General features: G+C 48.2%; 1 protein-coding gene across 1 annotated transcript in view; it reads left to right on the top strand.

Moving 5' to 3' along the window:
- Positions 1-12,035, top strand: part of tafa5l (TAFA chemokine like family member 5, like) — a 41,521-nt gene that overhangs the window by 21,729 nt on the left and 7,757 nt on the right. Inside the window, exon 3 of the mRNA XM_076026535.1 lies at positions 4,441-4,568. Within this exon, the coding sequence (XP_075882650.1) occupies positions 4,441-4,568 (128 nt within the window). The remainder of the gene's footprint in view (positions 1-4,440; positions 4,569-12,035) is intronic.

Below are 12,035 nucleotides of genomic sequence, written 5' to 3'. Positions count from 1 at the left end.
GTGTTGTTGTTGTTCTGTTTTTTTTTTTTGACTGCCACTGATTGTGAACTTCATTCACCACAAAAGACCAAAGAGAAAACAGTCATGCCAAATCTCAGCTTTGTCATCAGTCAGACTTTTGTAATAATAATAATAATATTAATAATAATAATAATAATAATGATAATAATGATAATAATAATAATAACTCTGAGAAAGGGTCTATTAAAACACCTTAAGCTGACCTAAACCATCAGACAGATGATTTTTCGAGCCGCCTCGGCTCCACCGTTGATGTACGTGCGGGCGGTCGTGCTACACGAGCTTGTTAACGCGTCTCCCAGCACATGCGTGTGTGTGTGTGTGTGTGCCTGTGCCTGTGCGCGGTGGACAGACAGGTTCTAATGGGTAGAGACAGGTCGCTGTCACGCCGCAGCCACGCCATTTTGGTGACGAGGTGCTCGCTGATCCCGCCGCCGCCGCACCAGCGGCAACAGGAAAGTCATCAAGTCGCCGTCGATTAAGTCACACGGCCGCCGCCGACATTGAAAAAGTAGCAAGGGCGAGCCGCGGAGGGGCCCGAGCAGGAGGCGTTTATTTTTACCAGCCCCGGGTAGCCACCGTGTGCGATGCACTGCACGGTCCAGTCAGCACTAAACACCGCCCCCCCCCCACCCCGCCTCCCCAACCCACCGTCCCCTCCCCGCTCTGCCAACTCAGCTCTTCCGCCGCGGCCTGGAAATTGAGTTCTGCCGGGCCCTGTAATGTACTCAAAACTGCATCTGCAGCCGACTGATAAATCTGCGCTTTGTTGCGCCTCACGGAAGGCCGTGAGAATGAAAATTCACCGCGACGTGTTGCCGTGTCAGGCGGCGGCGGAAGGTCAGTTTCTGATTTCGCTCGGCCGCTCCAAGCTCCGCGGCCCCGGCTCGGAATTTGGAGCAGGAGGGAATCTTTTTTTTTTTTTTTTCTAATATTTTCCTAAGCTTTATTTGCTCTGTTGAGAAACGCCTGGACTCTGGATTGCTTTGTTCCTCTGGCCGGCGCACCGCCGTCCTCCGATCTATTGACAAATTTCTACTATTTGCCGATGGGAGAGCGGCATTCTCTTGGCGCGTGCGGCTACATACATGAGGTGGCGGCGTTGGCGGCGCTCCATTAACACGGCCCGCGGTCAGGGCTCTGAAAAGAAATTCCAGGTGGCTAACAAGGAATTCCTGCCGGCCAAATGTCAGCGGTCGTCACCGTCCACACCTCCACACCTCTCTGTCTTCCAAGCCTCCTCCCTCCCCATCCACATTGGGACGGCCCTGCTAGCCGCTAGCACAATGCGGCGCCCCCCGGGGGCCAGAGGACGGAGGCGGGCGGCGGCAGCAGCCCCGGCCGCGTCCGCAGAGAGCCGATAACCTTTCGCTGTTGCTTTAGCGCGCTGTGCAAAGAACAATCAGCGCTTATCACCGCCGACTGCAGGAGAATACTAATTCAGCGTCGGCGTGCGGCGGACGGGACCGAAGGGGGGGCGGAGCCTCGGAGTCCCTCTGACAGAGTGACGTCTCTAGCAGCCTGGCGCCGCCACTGCCTCTTTAAACTCTCTCCCTTTAATCTGGGAGCAGACGGTTAGTTTGCAGACTGTGAAGTGTTTTTTTTTTTCTTCTCCGTCTACGTCGGCGGGGAGGATGGATTCGATCCCGGCTGACGTGTGCGCACACGCGTGCCTCTTATCTGTCGTAGCACACGCGTGCAAGTTAGAATTTCAGGGGGGAAAGTCTGTTTTTTTTTTGTTTTTTTTTAAACCAATGTTTCCTCGCCGTATCTCATGTCTCCTGGCTGTCAGTGAACGCCTCAAATGTTCCCATCCTCGCTCCGCTACACCAAGACCGTGGAGGGAATTGCATCAACTGACCTGACTCCTTGTTCTTGTATCTTTGCAACCACAAAGAAGGTCTACAAAAAAAACACCAGTTTTAGTGATTTGACTGTAAACAGAGGGCTAAATGTGCAGTTTTCGGGAAATCGTTAGATTTCTTTGGATGATTATCATCCTGCCATCCTGAGTCAAGGATGAAAAAAAATGGGGGAAAAAGATGATGACCCGAAAAACAGATCAAATATGAGGCCTTTTAAATATAGATACATTAAGTACAATATATCTTCCTCTTTTAAAACATCAGCGGCTCACTGTGGCCTAATTTACATTGAACCTTTGTTGTTGTTTTTTTCCTCTCTTTTCTTCCATCTCATTTCCTGGCACAGCCCCATTAGTGCTGTTTACATTTTAAAAAACAGTCCCTAAAATAAGTAAATAAATAAAAATCCAGGGCATCGGGTCCCTGCAGACACGCACAACCGAGGCGGCGTCTAATTAAAACGGAGGCGCATCATTCGGTGGAAGCAGATCTCGTGTTTTCGTCGGCTTCAGGGCCGACGGTGGGGAAAGGTGTCGGAAAGGAAGGAAACTATTCGGTGTGTCGCCGTGTCTTTTTTTTCTGTCCGTGAAAAAAGTTTGTTCCATCACGGTCGTTTCATCCACACTATTGCTATGACTCCATCCTGAAAGTTACCCTTCTCTTCGGTTCATATATTGTTTTAGTGGGAAAGTCGTCCTGGAGCTGGTTTGGTGTTTTTATCACCAATTGGGAACCTTTCGCTGCCCAGCGCAACCTTTCACTCCTTTCACGCCGCGGCTTTATTCACCCTCACGATTCGAGTCTCGCCGCGCACTCGGCCGGCCGCTGTGTTTGGGTGCATGATTGTAAAACACTGTGAAAGCCTCGGAGTCAACCACAGGGCACTAATGGACACGTTGTCCCGAGGCTGCAGGTGAGAGGGAGGCGGTAGCTGTGAAGCTCCCTACACAGAAAAGCCATAAATAAATATATGTGATACAATTTTGCGGCGTGAAACCGTCGAAATGTTTTGTTCCCGTATAAAATACACGCGTCAACCTTTTCAAACGAAAACTTTCTCTCCGAACGCGTTAAAAGCTTCCTTTTTTTTTTTTATTTACCCCCCCCCACCACCCAGCTGGAGACTACTTTATGGAACGCCAGCTGGTTTGTAAAGGTTAGTACAGGCACTTCAGACACGCCGATCCGACGAGAGGCAGATAAACGCTGAGAGAACACTTTCCTGACATAAAGACGGAACAGTTTCTTCTGGACGGATCGGCAGTTTTGCTTCTTTGTGGTGACAAAAGTGCCTCGGCGTCAGAGGCGAATGGACATGCAACAGTTTCGAACGGCGGCTCCTGCAGGCAGGAAGTGCACTTTATCCCACAGTCACAGTTAAGCTGAGAGGAGGGAAATGGGATCTAGAGTCACCATCTGCACATTCATACCCATCATCCTTTGCTCTCCACTGGCTTATGAGGATCTCGGAGCGGAGAGGAGTGAAGGCGGCAGAAGCTGCGGGTTTGTCCAACTCTTTCGACTGGGCCAGTTTTAAGTCTGATGAGCGAGAAGTGAAAAGAAGTGGGATGGACAGACCGAACTGGACTGGAATTAACAGCTGCCAAGGACGCCACACTTTTGCGCTTCGACCATTTTTGCCGACTGTGTGAGACTGTTTTGACCCTTGTGGCTCACTGTACGTCTCTGATGTAGGTCAATCCGTCAGCTCGTACCTTGTTGTTTCCCTTCAGTTCATAAGAAGATGAAGAATTGGCACAGTTAGACCCAACACCAATGTTGCGCCACGTCGTCTAAATTAAAAAACTGCAACTTAAGAAGCTGAATTTTGCTCTGAAAGCTACAAAACAGAACATTTTGCTCACTCAGAGTAAAATGTTGCACTTTTAAAAGGTGTTTAGCTGGTGTTGATACATTCACAGTAAACCTTAATAAAATCTGATCATTTGATGAGCATGTTTTAAGTGATGCTTACATTCTCCCAAGCTAAATAAAAACAAAAACATTCTCCCATACTGAAAGGTCAGTTTTCTTTAATTAATTCATTAATTAATTTATTAAATATAATTCTCGATCTTTGCACTATACAGTTTCACTGCTGTAATTAAGCAAATTCCCCCACTGTGGGATCAATAAAGGTCTTCTTCTTCTTCTTCTTCTTCTTCTTCTTCTTCTTCTTCTTCTTCTTCAACTAAGGAATGATTTTGGTGCGGGGAAGAATTTTTTGCTGGTAAAAAAATATATTTGACCTGAAGCTGTGAGCCATCACCCATGCAGTAATACTTTTTTTTCTGCATATTCAAATGTTGAAAGTTCACTTGTTGTTTACTGAAGACCAGACTCACTAACTCTTTATTTTTCTCACTAGCAAAGTATTAGCGAGGTTTCATCATACTGTCAAATTGCAATAACCTTGCAGCCCTGCAGTCACTTTCTCAGAAGTTGTTTATATTTAAAAAAAAAACAAAAAAAAAACAACTCTCTCTTCTGACGTGTGGCTTCGTTGTTCTAATTCGCTCTCTCGCTCTCTCGCCCCCCCCACTCCCCCCACCAGCCCGGATCGTGCGAAGCCGCCAGTGGTGTGAGATGGCTCCCTGCCTGGAGGGGGAGCTCTGCAGCCTGTTGTTCAACCGATCCGGCTGGACCTGCACCAGGGGCAGCGGTCGCATCAAGACCGTCACGGTAATCCGCTAGACGTGACATTAACAGGCGCCATATGCGCCCGACGGGCTCACGGCGCCGTGCGACACAGAGCCACGGAGAGATGAGAGCGGCCGGCGCGCTTCAGGTCGGCTCCCAGGGTTCGCCGGGTGCTAAAGGTGATGAGGAGGAACGGCCCTCTGCGGGTTTTCCGGCCGTGTCAGGTCTCAACCTCAGAGGCGTCGGCGGTGTCTCGGGGATTTACACATTCTGATCCCAATCCAAAATTAAACCTTTCATTTTGGGTTAGCTCCCCGGCGGAAGCAGCCTTCCAGGTGTCGCTGCCGGGTTTTAAATTTAGCTCTCCGGAGCTCGGCTCACTGGCAATAAGTCATAGGGAACGGAGGGAGGTGGCAGGATCATATGGAAGCTACAGACAGGGAGTATTAAATATTAATAATGAATTTGATGGATGGTGGATTTATTTCATGTATCCATCTGGTGAACAGCCCATAGAAAACACATTTGGAAGAGCGAGGGAAGAAAGGAAAATGTCAGATTTGTTTGGACGAGTCTTTTGTCAATTAGAATGTCTATAAGAATGAACCAGGCGCACACATGTACACGCACGCACGCACACAAATTGCAGCAGCTCAAAACAGGCATGTAGTCGCCCATCATGGTCTCCATGACTGTGAAAAGCTCTCATTCCTGTTCTTTGCTGCCAGTCTCTTCAGCACTTCACATCCTGTGACCCGTCTTTGTCAGTACCTTCCGTAATGCAACACTGTCGTATTTCTACCTTCAATTCATAGTCTCAATTTGTTCTTTTTAGACCCATTCATTGACTTGTAATGGACTAAAGGTCACAGCGTAGCTGGGGGGGCTCTGTTTCAACGGGAGGGCTCTATTCTGCTTGTTGAGTTCAATGGATTCAAAATAATAATAGAAAAACTTCACAGTGCTGCTTTAAAGGTATGTGATTCAGAATTGCATATTAAGAGCCTTTACATGTGAGCTTGACAACATGTATGTGTCAGATTTCAGAGCTGAAATAACCGCAAACCTGTTGCATTTTGAAGGATGGAATTCGTTTTCACGGCTGGTCCTCCTGTTTGGGTTTGTTCTGCATCGAAAGCATTTTCTTATTTATCGAGATAAGATCTAATAGACGTCTCGGTCCAACTTCACTGCTTCATCTTAGAAAGTGAGAAACTGAATTCAATCAGACTGCGCCGAAAAACAATAAAAACAAGTGATTTTCGGCTCGGCGATGGAGCTTCAAATCTGAGGCGGCGCTTCAAAAGACTAAATGAGAAACAAATGGGTGGACGACAGCAGCTGTGACCTCGCTTGCTCCGACTTTGCCGGAGATTTAAATGAATACAAAGCGTGTTCGCTGCTTTAAAAGCTTCCGCCGGGTGTCAGACGCTCCTCGGCTGAGCTCTCTGAAGTCCCCCAGCTTCCAGCGCCGACTGGCTCCGCTCTGTGATTTAAGGATGGAGCCGTCACAAGTTATTAGCGGAGCCACGTGACCACTTAGTTCTTTATACTGCTGTATTAATTATATAAGACCTGGAGTTACGGATGTGTTTGAAAGCACGGAGTCAGAGGGCTGCGGCGGCCTTTGTCTGCTGGAAATGCAGGCTGAAGTCTGTCTCAGTGGTTCCCGCGTTAATATTGCAGCGTTTAATCATCTCATTCACAGCTACTTGTTAATTATAAAGGGGGGGAAAATGAGACGTGAGGTGTCAGAACAAAAACATAAAGAAGTGGCGCGAAGCTACCGTCCCACATTTTCGATCATCATTTGTCTTCCCAGACACCAGTCGAGCGGCCAGTCCTGATCACTGTAACGCAAAAACTTGTTAGCCCTCTGTTTGTAACCTGCAGTGGAAAGAGAAAAACGCTCAGTGGGATTCATTGTTGGGCCGCTAGATGTTTTGAAGGGGACAGAAACAAGTTGGTCTCACGGGGCAACGCCCGGCAGGGAGTGTTACTCACCACGGATTTTGTGACATCACAAAAGGCTGATTTAATGAACTATATTTAGCCTCGTTCAGACTGCCAGGCAAAATCCGATTTTTACCCCATCCAGATTGAAACCGGGTGGCTCTTGTGTAGTCTGAACAGTCACAAATCGCATGAAATACGATTTTTGGAAAATGGATTGAAACCACCTTCGGAAGGTTTCAAATCGCAATCTCACTGTGAACAGCTCCAAACACACCAACACAAGACCCAATGCGCCAGACCAGAGAGCGCATTTCCAGGTGCGGAGCTGTAACGTAATAGAGCAGACAGGAGATGGGTCAATAATGTGGCCCAGTCTGAACAGAGCCAGATCCCATTTGGACACTTGCCAAAAGCGGTCGGCCCTAAAAAAAAAAAGATTTGAGAAGGAATCTGATTTGAATCAGATTCACCCGCAGTCTGAACGCAGCCTTTGTACAAACACACTTTCTGAAATCTAGCAACAGCCAAAGAAATGAAAAATGGATTCTCTGACCACTGCAGGCATACAGTAGTGTCAGAAAACCATTTTGGAAAACTTGGGACCTTTTAACTCCTTGCAAGTGTAAACCGGTTTGATTTCTGCAGCCGCCTTCACCAGTCTGTGGTCGCCGTCCAAACTTTGACCTCGACCAAATGCCGTCTGATATTGACCAGGTGTTCGAAAGACCTTCCGACCCAAAGGCAGCCAAACAGCAAAATAATTTGTTTTTCACATGGATTTTATAGGAATTTCTAAAGTGCCGTCCAAAAAGTCCCCAGATGGCAAATAATTCAGGAAGTGGCGGATCAGGCAACGGCCAGCAGGGCGGCCGCGCTCGCCATTCCCCACCTCTCGTGTCCGACAAAGTGAGTAAATATGTTCAAACAGCGGCAGAAAGGCCACCTGGGGTGCGTGAATGTGTGTGTGTCGTCGGAGGAGTGATGGGGGAGGGGGGCGGGATTAGATTAGAAGGTGAGGCGGGGGGGGGGGGGCGTAACTCACGGAGACGCAGCACGTGCAGCCGTGCGGCGGCGCAGCACCTTGACGTGGGCCAGAGCTGACAGGACGGAGCCCCGACAGGGGAGCCCGCTGATGGTCGTCAGGTACACAAGGCCAAAGGTCAAAGCTGTGACTGGGTTTGTTGATGTTTCACTCTCTTCCCCCTCTGCCGCCCGCTCCCTCCTCCCCCCCCCCCCTCCCCCTCCTGCAGGCCCTGGGCAGCTGCGTCACATTTCACGCACGCATTCCCCTCGCGCTGTAATCGGCCCTGACAGCACACTTAGGTTAGCGTTTCGCTTTCAGTACATACATTTAGCTTAAAAAAATAGATAAAAGTGGGAGGGGGGGGGGGGGGGAGGTAGGGGGGGAGGCCTGGGAGTGATTGCATGTTTTGTTGTTTTTTTTGTTTACCGCGTGTAACTCTATTAGAGGGGCAGTCGGACCGCAGACGTTAATCAGAGGCGATCGTGGCTGTTTTGGGCGGCGGTCTGAAGGTGTCGGTTGTAAACGCTGGAGACGGGAGGAGATCGCGTCCCAAGGTGTGTGTGTGGGGGAGTCGGGGGGGGGGGTGGGGGAGAGATAAATGAAAAGTGAGAAATCTATAAAGAGGATTGATCTCCAGGCGGCGAGAAGGAGGTCTGGGCTGCAGCTCGGGCCACCAGCCAGACTCTCACTGTCTGCGAGAGCGCAGCACTCGCGCGCTAAGCACTCGCGCGCTAAGCACCGGCTTCCACGGCGCCGCAACAAGCTGATGATAATGAATGACGAGACGGATGGTTGATGGTGGCGCCGCCGCAGGTCCTCCCCAGCCCCCCCGGTGGTGGGACAGCGGTTTTGTTTGTCCCAGGTGTGATCCAGACATTCGCACTTGTTCAGTCTGATCCACCAGCTTTACACCCTCGTCATGCACGCGGAGGCCTCTCCAAGGCCTCTCCAGCCTTCCTTGTTTTGTTTTTTTTATCCAACACAGAAAAATGACGGTGGCAGCGGGCAAAATATTTCACCGCGTTTCAATTTAATACAAAAATTAAGAATTAATTTGCTGCTTAGTCTTTCATGAAAAAAGCTATATATATTTTAATGAGTAGATTCTAACTTGAACTATTTATACCACCCCTCAAAAAAAAAGTAGTCGAAGAAGCTTCACTTTTTTATCCTCGTTATTTTGGAAATAAGAACTTGGCCAAAATAATTACAGATAGGAAAACAAAATCCACGCCACTGTATATCACCCAGGTCATTGAAGCTGCTGCTCCTTATAACCAACAGACTGGCGATAAGTCTGGTTTCAAAACAGAGGTATCTTTAAGAAAAAAAAAAATAGAATATGATTTTACATTAAACACTGCAGTCTTGCGAAATTTTGGATTTTTGCTTGCCACATGGTCACTATTGGTCAGAAACTCTCCCACCACCACCAGTCTGAAGCAAGAGGTTCTGAAGAAACTGAGTAAAAGAAGTTCATTGGAGTTTTTCTTTTGTAATTTTTGCCGTCCCAGTGCCTGAATGTGCACTGAAGGAATTCTGGGTGTTCAGTAGGAGCCACGGCTTTATCAAAGAACGTCTCACAGTAATTACCTTTTCTTCTGGCCCATCAGAGACAGACAGAAGTTTCACATTGAGAAGCTCTCAATAATTAAAGTCAAACATGAATTAATGAGACGCCGGAGATGGAGAATTAAAGGGGAACAAACTTGTGCAGCACCCGCTGCTAGCTTTCGTAACCTGGGCGTGTGCGCGTGTGTATGTGCGTGCATGCATGTTTGTGTGTATGTGTTGTCATGCCGCACAGCATTCCAAGTGTTCCTGAAAGTTTCTCAAGAAACGCGATCTGGGACACCGGGTCAATGTCCAAGATCTTGCAAAAGTTGATTTTTTTACAGCGAGGAGACGCTGTGCAAATAGCCTCAGTCTCCCCATAACACATCATTGAAGCATCACCAGAACTGCAGTCATATAATTACTGAAAGAATTTAGAGTCAAGAGGGTAGAAACATGTAAACAGATACTCACACCTTATTTTTATATATTATATTATTATATTCCAATAAAAAAAAGAAATTAAAATATATCACCGAATTCTACAGAAAACACACAAATGAGCATTAAAAAAAACATCTCGGTTTAACTTTCCTTGACCCTTTTTCTATCGTTTCAGTGCAGGCCGGCCGGTTCTCACGCCGCCTGTGCGTGTTGCGTGATTGGCACTTTTAGCCCCCCGATCAATACAAGCAGCTAATTGCAGAAGCGGTTGCGGTCGGCCAGTTTTTGTTTTTTTTGTTTTTTTTTTTACAGCGTCTGTTCCGCAGCCACCCGCCGCTCCGAGCGCTCGCCGCCATCAATATTTCTCACCGGCCGCCGAGCCAATTAAAAACATCTTAGCAAGGAACGCCAACGCGCTTGATTGGATTTGACTTTTTATCTCTTTGCGCGTTGACGTCGCAATAATAACTGTCAGGCTGCATCTGCCAAAAGAAACGGAAACACGGGGGGAAAAAAGCTTTATTTTTCCGAAACATCTGGCCGACAAAACAAAAGATAAATTAAATCCTCGGGAAAAAAAAATTCAAAACCTTGAAATGTTTTAATGATTAAACAGAAGAAGTCCCACGGAGTGTTGAATGGTTAATTAGATAATTTCTATGCAAAAAAATAAATAAATGAAAGAATTTTTTTCTCTCTCTCCCACTGGGGATAAAAATGTAAAACAGCATGACCAAAAGTAAAAATTTGATTCTCTTTTTTTTTCCCGTGAGCGCAAACTTTAGAAACCATTTTATTTTTGCGAATTGCCACCGACGTTCCAATTACAGCCAAAACACTGCAGTAAAGTCCCAGTAAGCAACCTGGACCTGACATATTGATGAAGCGATAAACAGGTCAGTCACGCAAACTTGTGCGCACGCACTCACACACGCACATACACACACACCACAACACACTGTGGCACTGCGAGGTCACACACTCCGGTCTAACCCGCTAATGGAGTTTGTATATGCAGCCACCGCCCGCTGTCTGCTGCCAGCTCGCCATTAATATGAATCACTCTCTGGAGGCCACCACCACCACCACCACCAACACACACACACACACACACACACACACGTTCCCCAACAAGCCAGCAATTTGTCTTCACTAGTGAGCTGCTGAAAGGTTCTACCTATGATATTCTCAGAGGTGGAGAGTGCAATTCTGGAGGGCGGGGCCAGGGGGCGCACACACGGTTGACAGCGTTTGCGTGCTTATGAGTTCGTGTGAGTGTGTGTGTGTGTGTGTGTGTGTGTGTGTAAGGTGCGAATGCACATGCGATGGCCATCAGGTGGAAAACTGACGGGAGGGAGACAGACGGAATGATTTCTCCTCCGTCAGCGGCTGGAGAGATTGATGAGAGCCGAGCTGAGAGCACTTGAGCTCCGCCATCGGGCTTCGCCGATCAAGTGTCGGGCTCGGACCGTAACGACTCGCAGAACTGTTTTCCGAGAAATCATTATCTTTATTTACACGACCGGCTCGGTGGCGATGACACCCGCCGTGGCTGGATCCTTTGGATTTTTAACTCTCTGAAAAGCCGCTCATCCGTCTTGTTCTTAATTGGCCCCGAAATTCCACTGGATCCCACTGACCAATCAGCATGTGGCGGGGCGGGAAGTACGAACAGGCGAGGATGCAAGAAATGGCTCTTCTGCAAAACCACAGAAGCAGGAAGGATGTGTTCTAATTGGCGGCTGCTGCTAAATGAGATTAGCATGCCAACGCCGCGGTGGCAGCCGTTCCATCGGAAACCGGGCCGCACTTGAGAATTGAGGAACGCAGACTTTTCTCGGAAAAGGAAACAAGCTGCCTCTGCTTGTTTAGGCAGCGGCTGTGTGGCCAGTTTGATCGGAGTTGGAGGATATTAGCTAACAGGAGCCAACGGGAACTGAACTGAAGGCTTTTTCGGGCTCCCGTTTGCCGCTGACGTGAATCAAGAGCAAGTCTCCACCCACGCAGCTAAACTAGCGGGAACAAATCTGATTGGTCCGCTTGGCACAACACACATTCCCCCCCAATCACGTGTAGCTTCTCCCTCCCAGACGCTGCCAGACGGAAAAAAAACACCAAAGCTGGTCGAGTGTGTGACCTGCAGAGACATGGAACAGTCGCCGCTGGGCTTTTATTTTTCCTCATGCCCAACACGAGGGAGTAGCGAAATGAGCGGGCCGACACAGTGTGCGACCCAGTGGGTCAGAGAGGCTTGCATCATGTTGTTGTGCTTGATGTTGTTGTTTGTTTTTTGTCTTCTCCTTCTGCTCTGGTGGCCTTCCTCTAGCGCTCCACTCTTTGTTTCCGTGTCAGCCAGGGAGAAAGGAACAAAAAAAAACCTTGTGTGTATGTGAGCGTGTGTGTGTGTGCGTCCCGTCTGTGCTGCTGTAAACATGAAGACATCACAACCACTTTCCTCTGCAGGTTTTTTTTTTTTAGTCTTTCTTTGACCAGATGCCATAGGACACAAAGTCTTGATTTGTGGGCTGGGG

This window comes from Nelusetta ayraudi, unplaced genomic scaffold, assembly GCF_046127955.1.
Source record: "Nelusetta ayraudi isolate G7.1 ecotype Tasmania unplaced genomic scaffold, CSIRO-AGI_Nayr_v1 ptg000019l, whole genome shotgun sequence".
NCBI lineage: Eukaryota > Metazoa > Chordata > Actinopteri > Tetraodontiformes > Monacanthidae > Nelusetta > Nelusetta ayraudi.
This window is presented reverse-complemented; position numbering and strand designations above follow the sequence as displayed.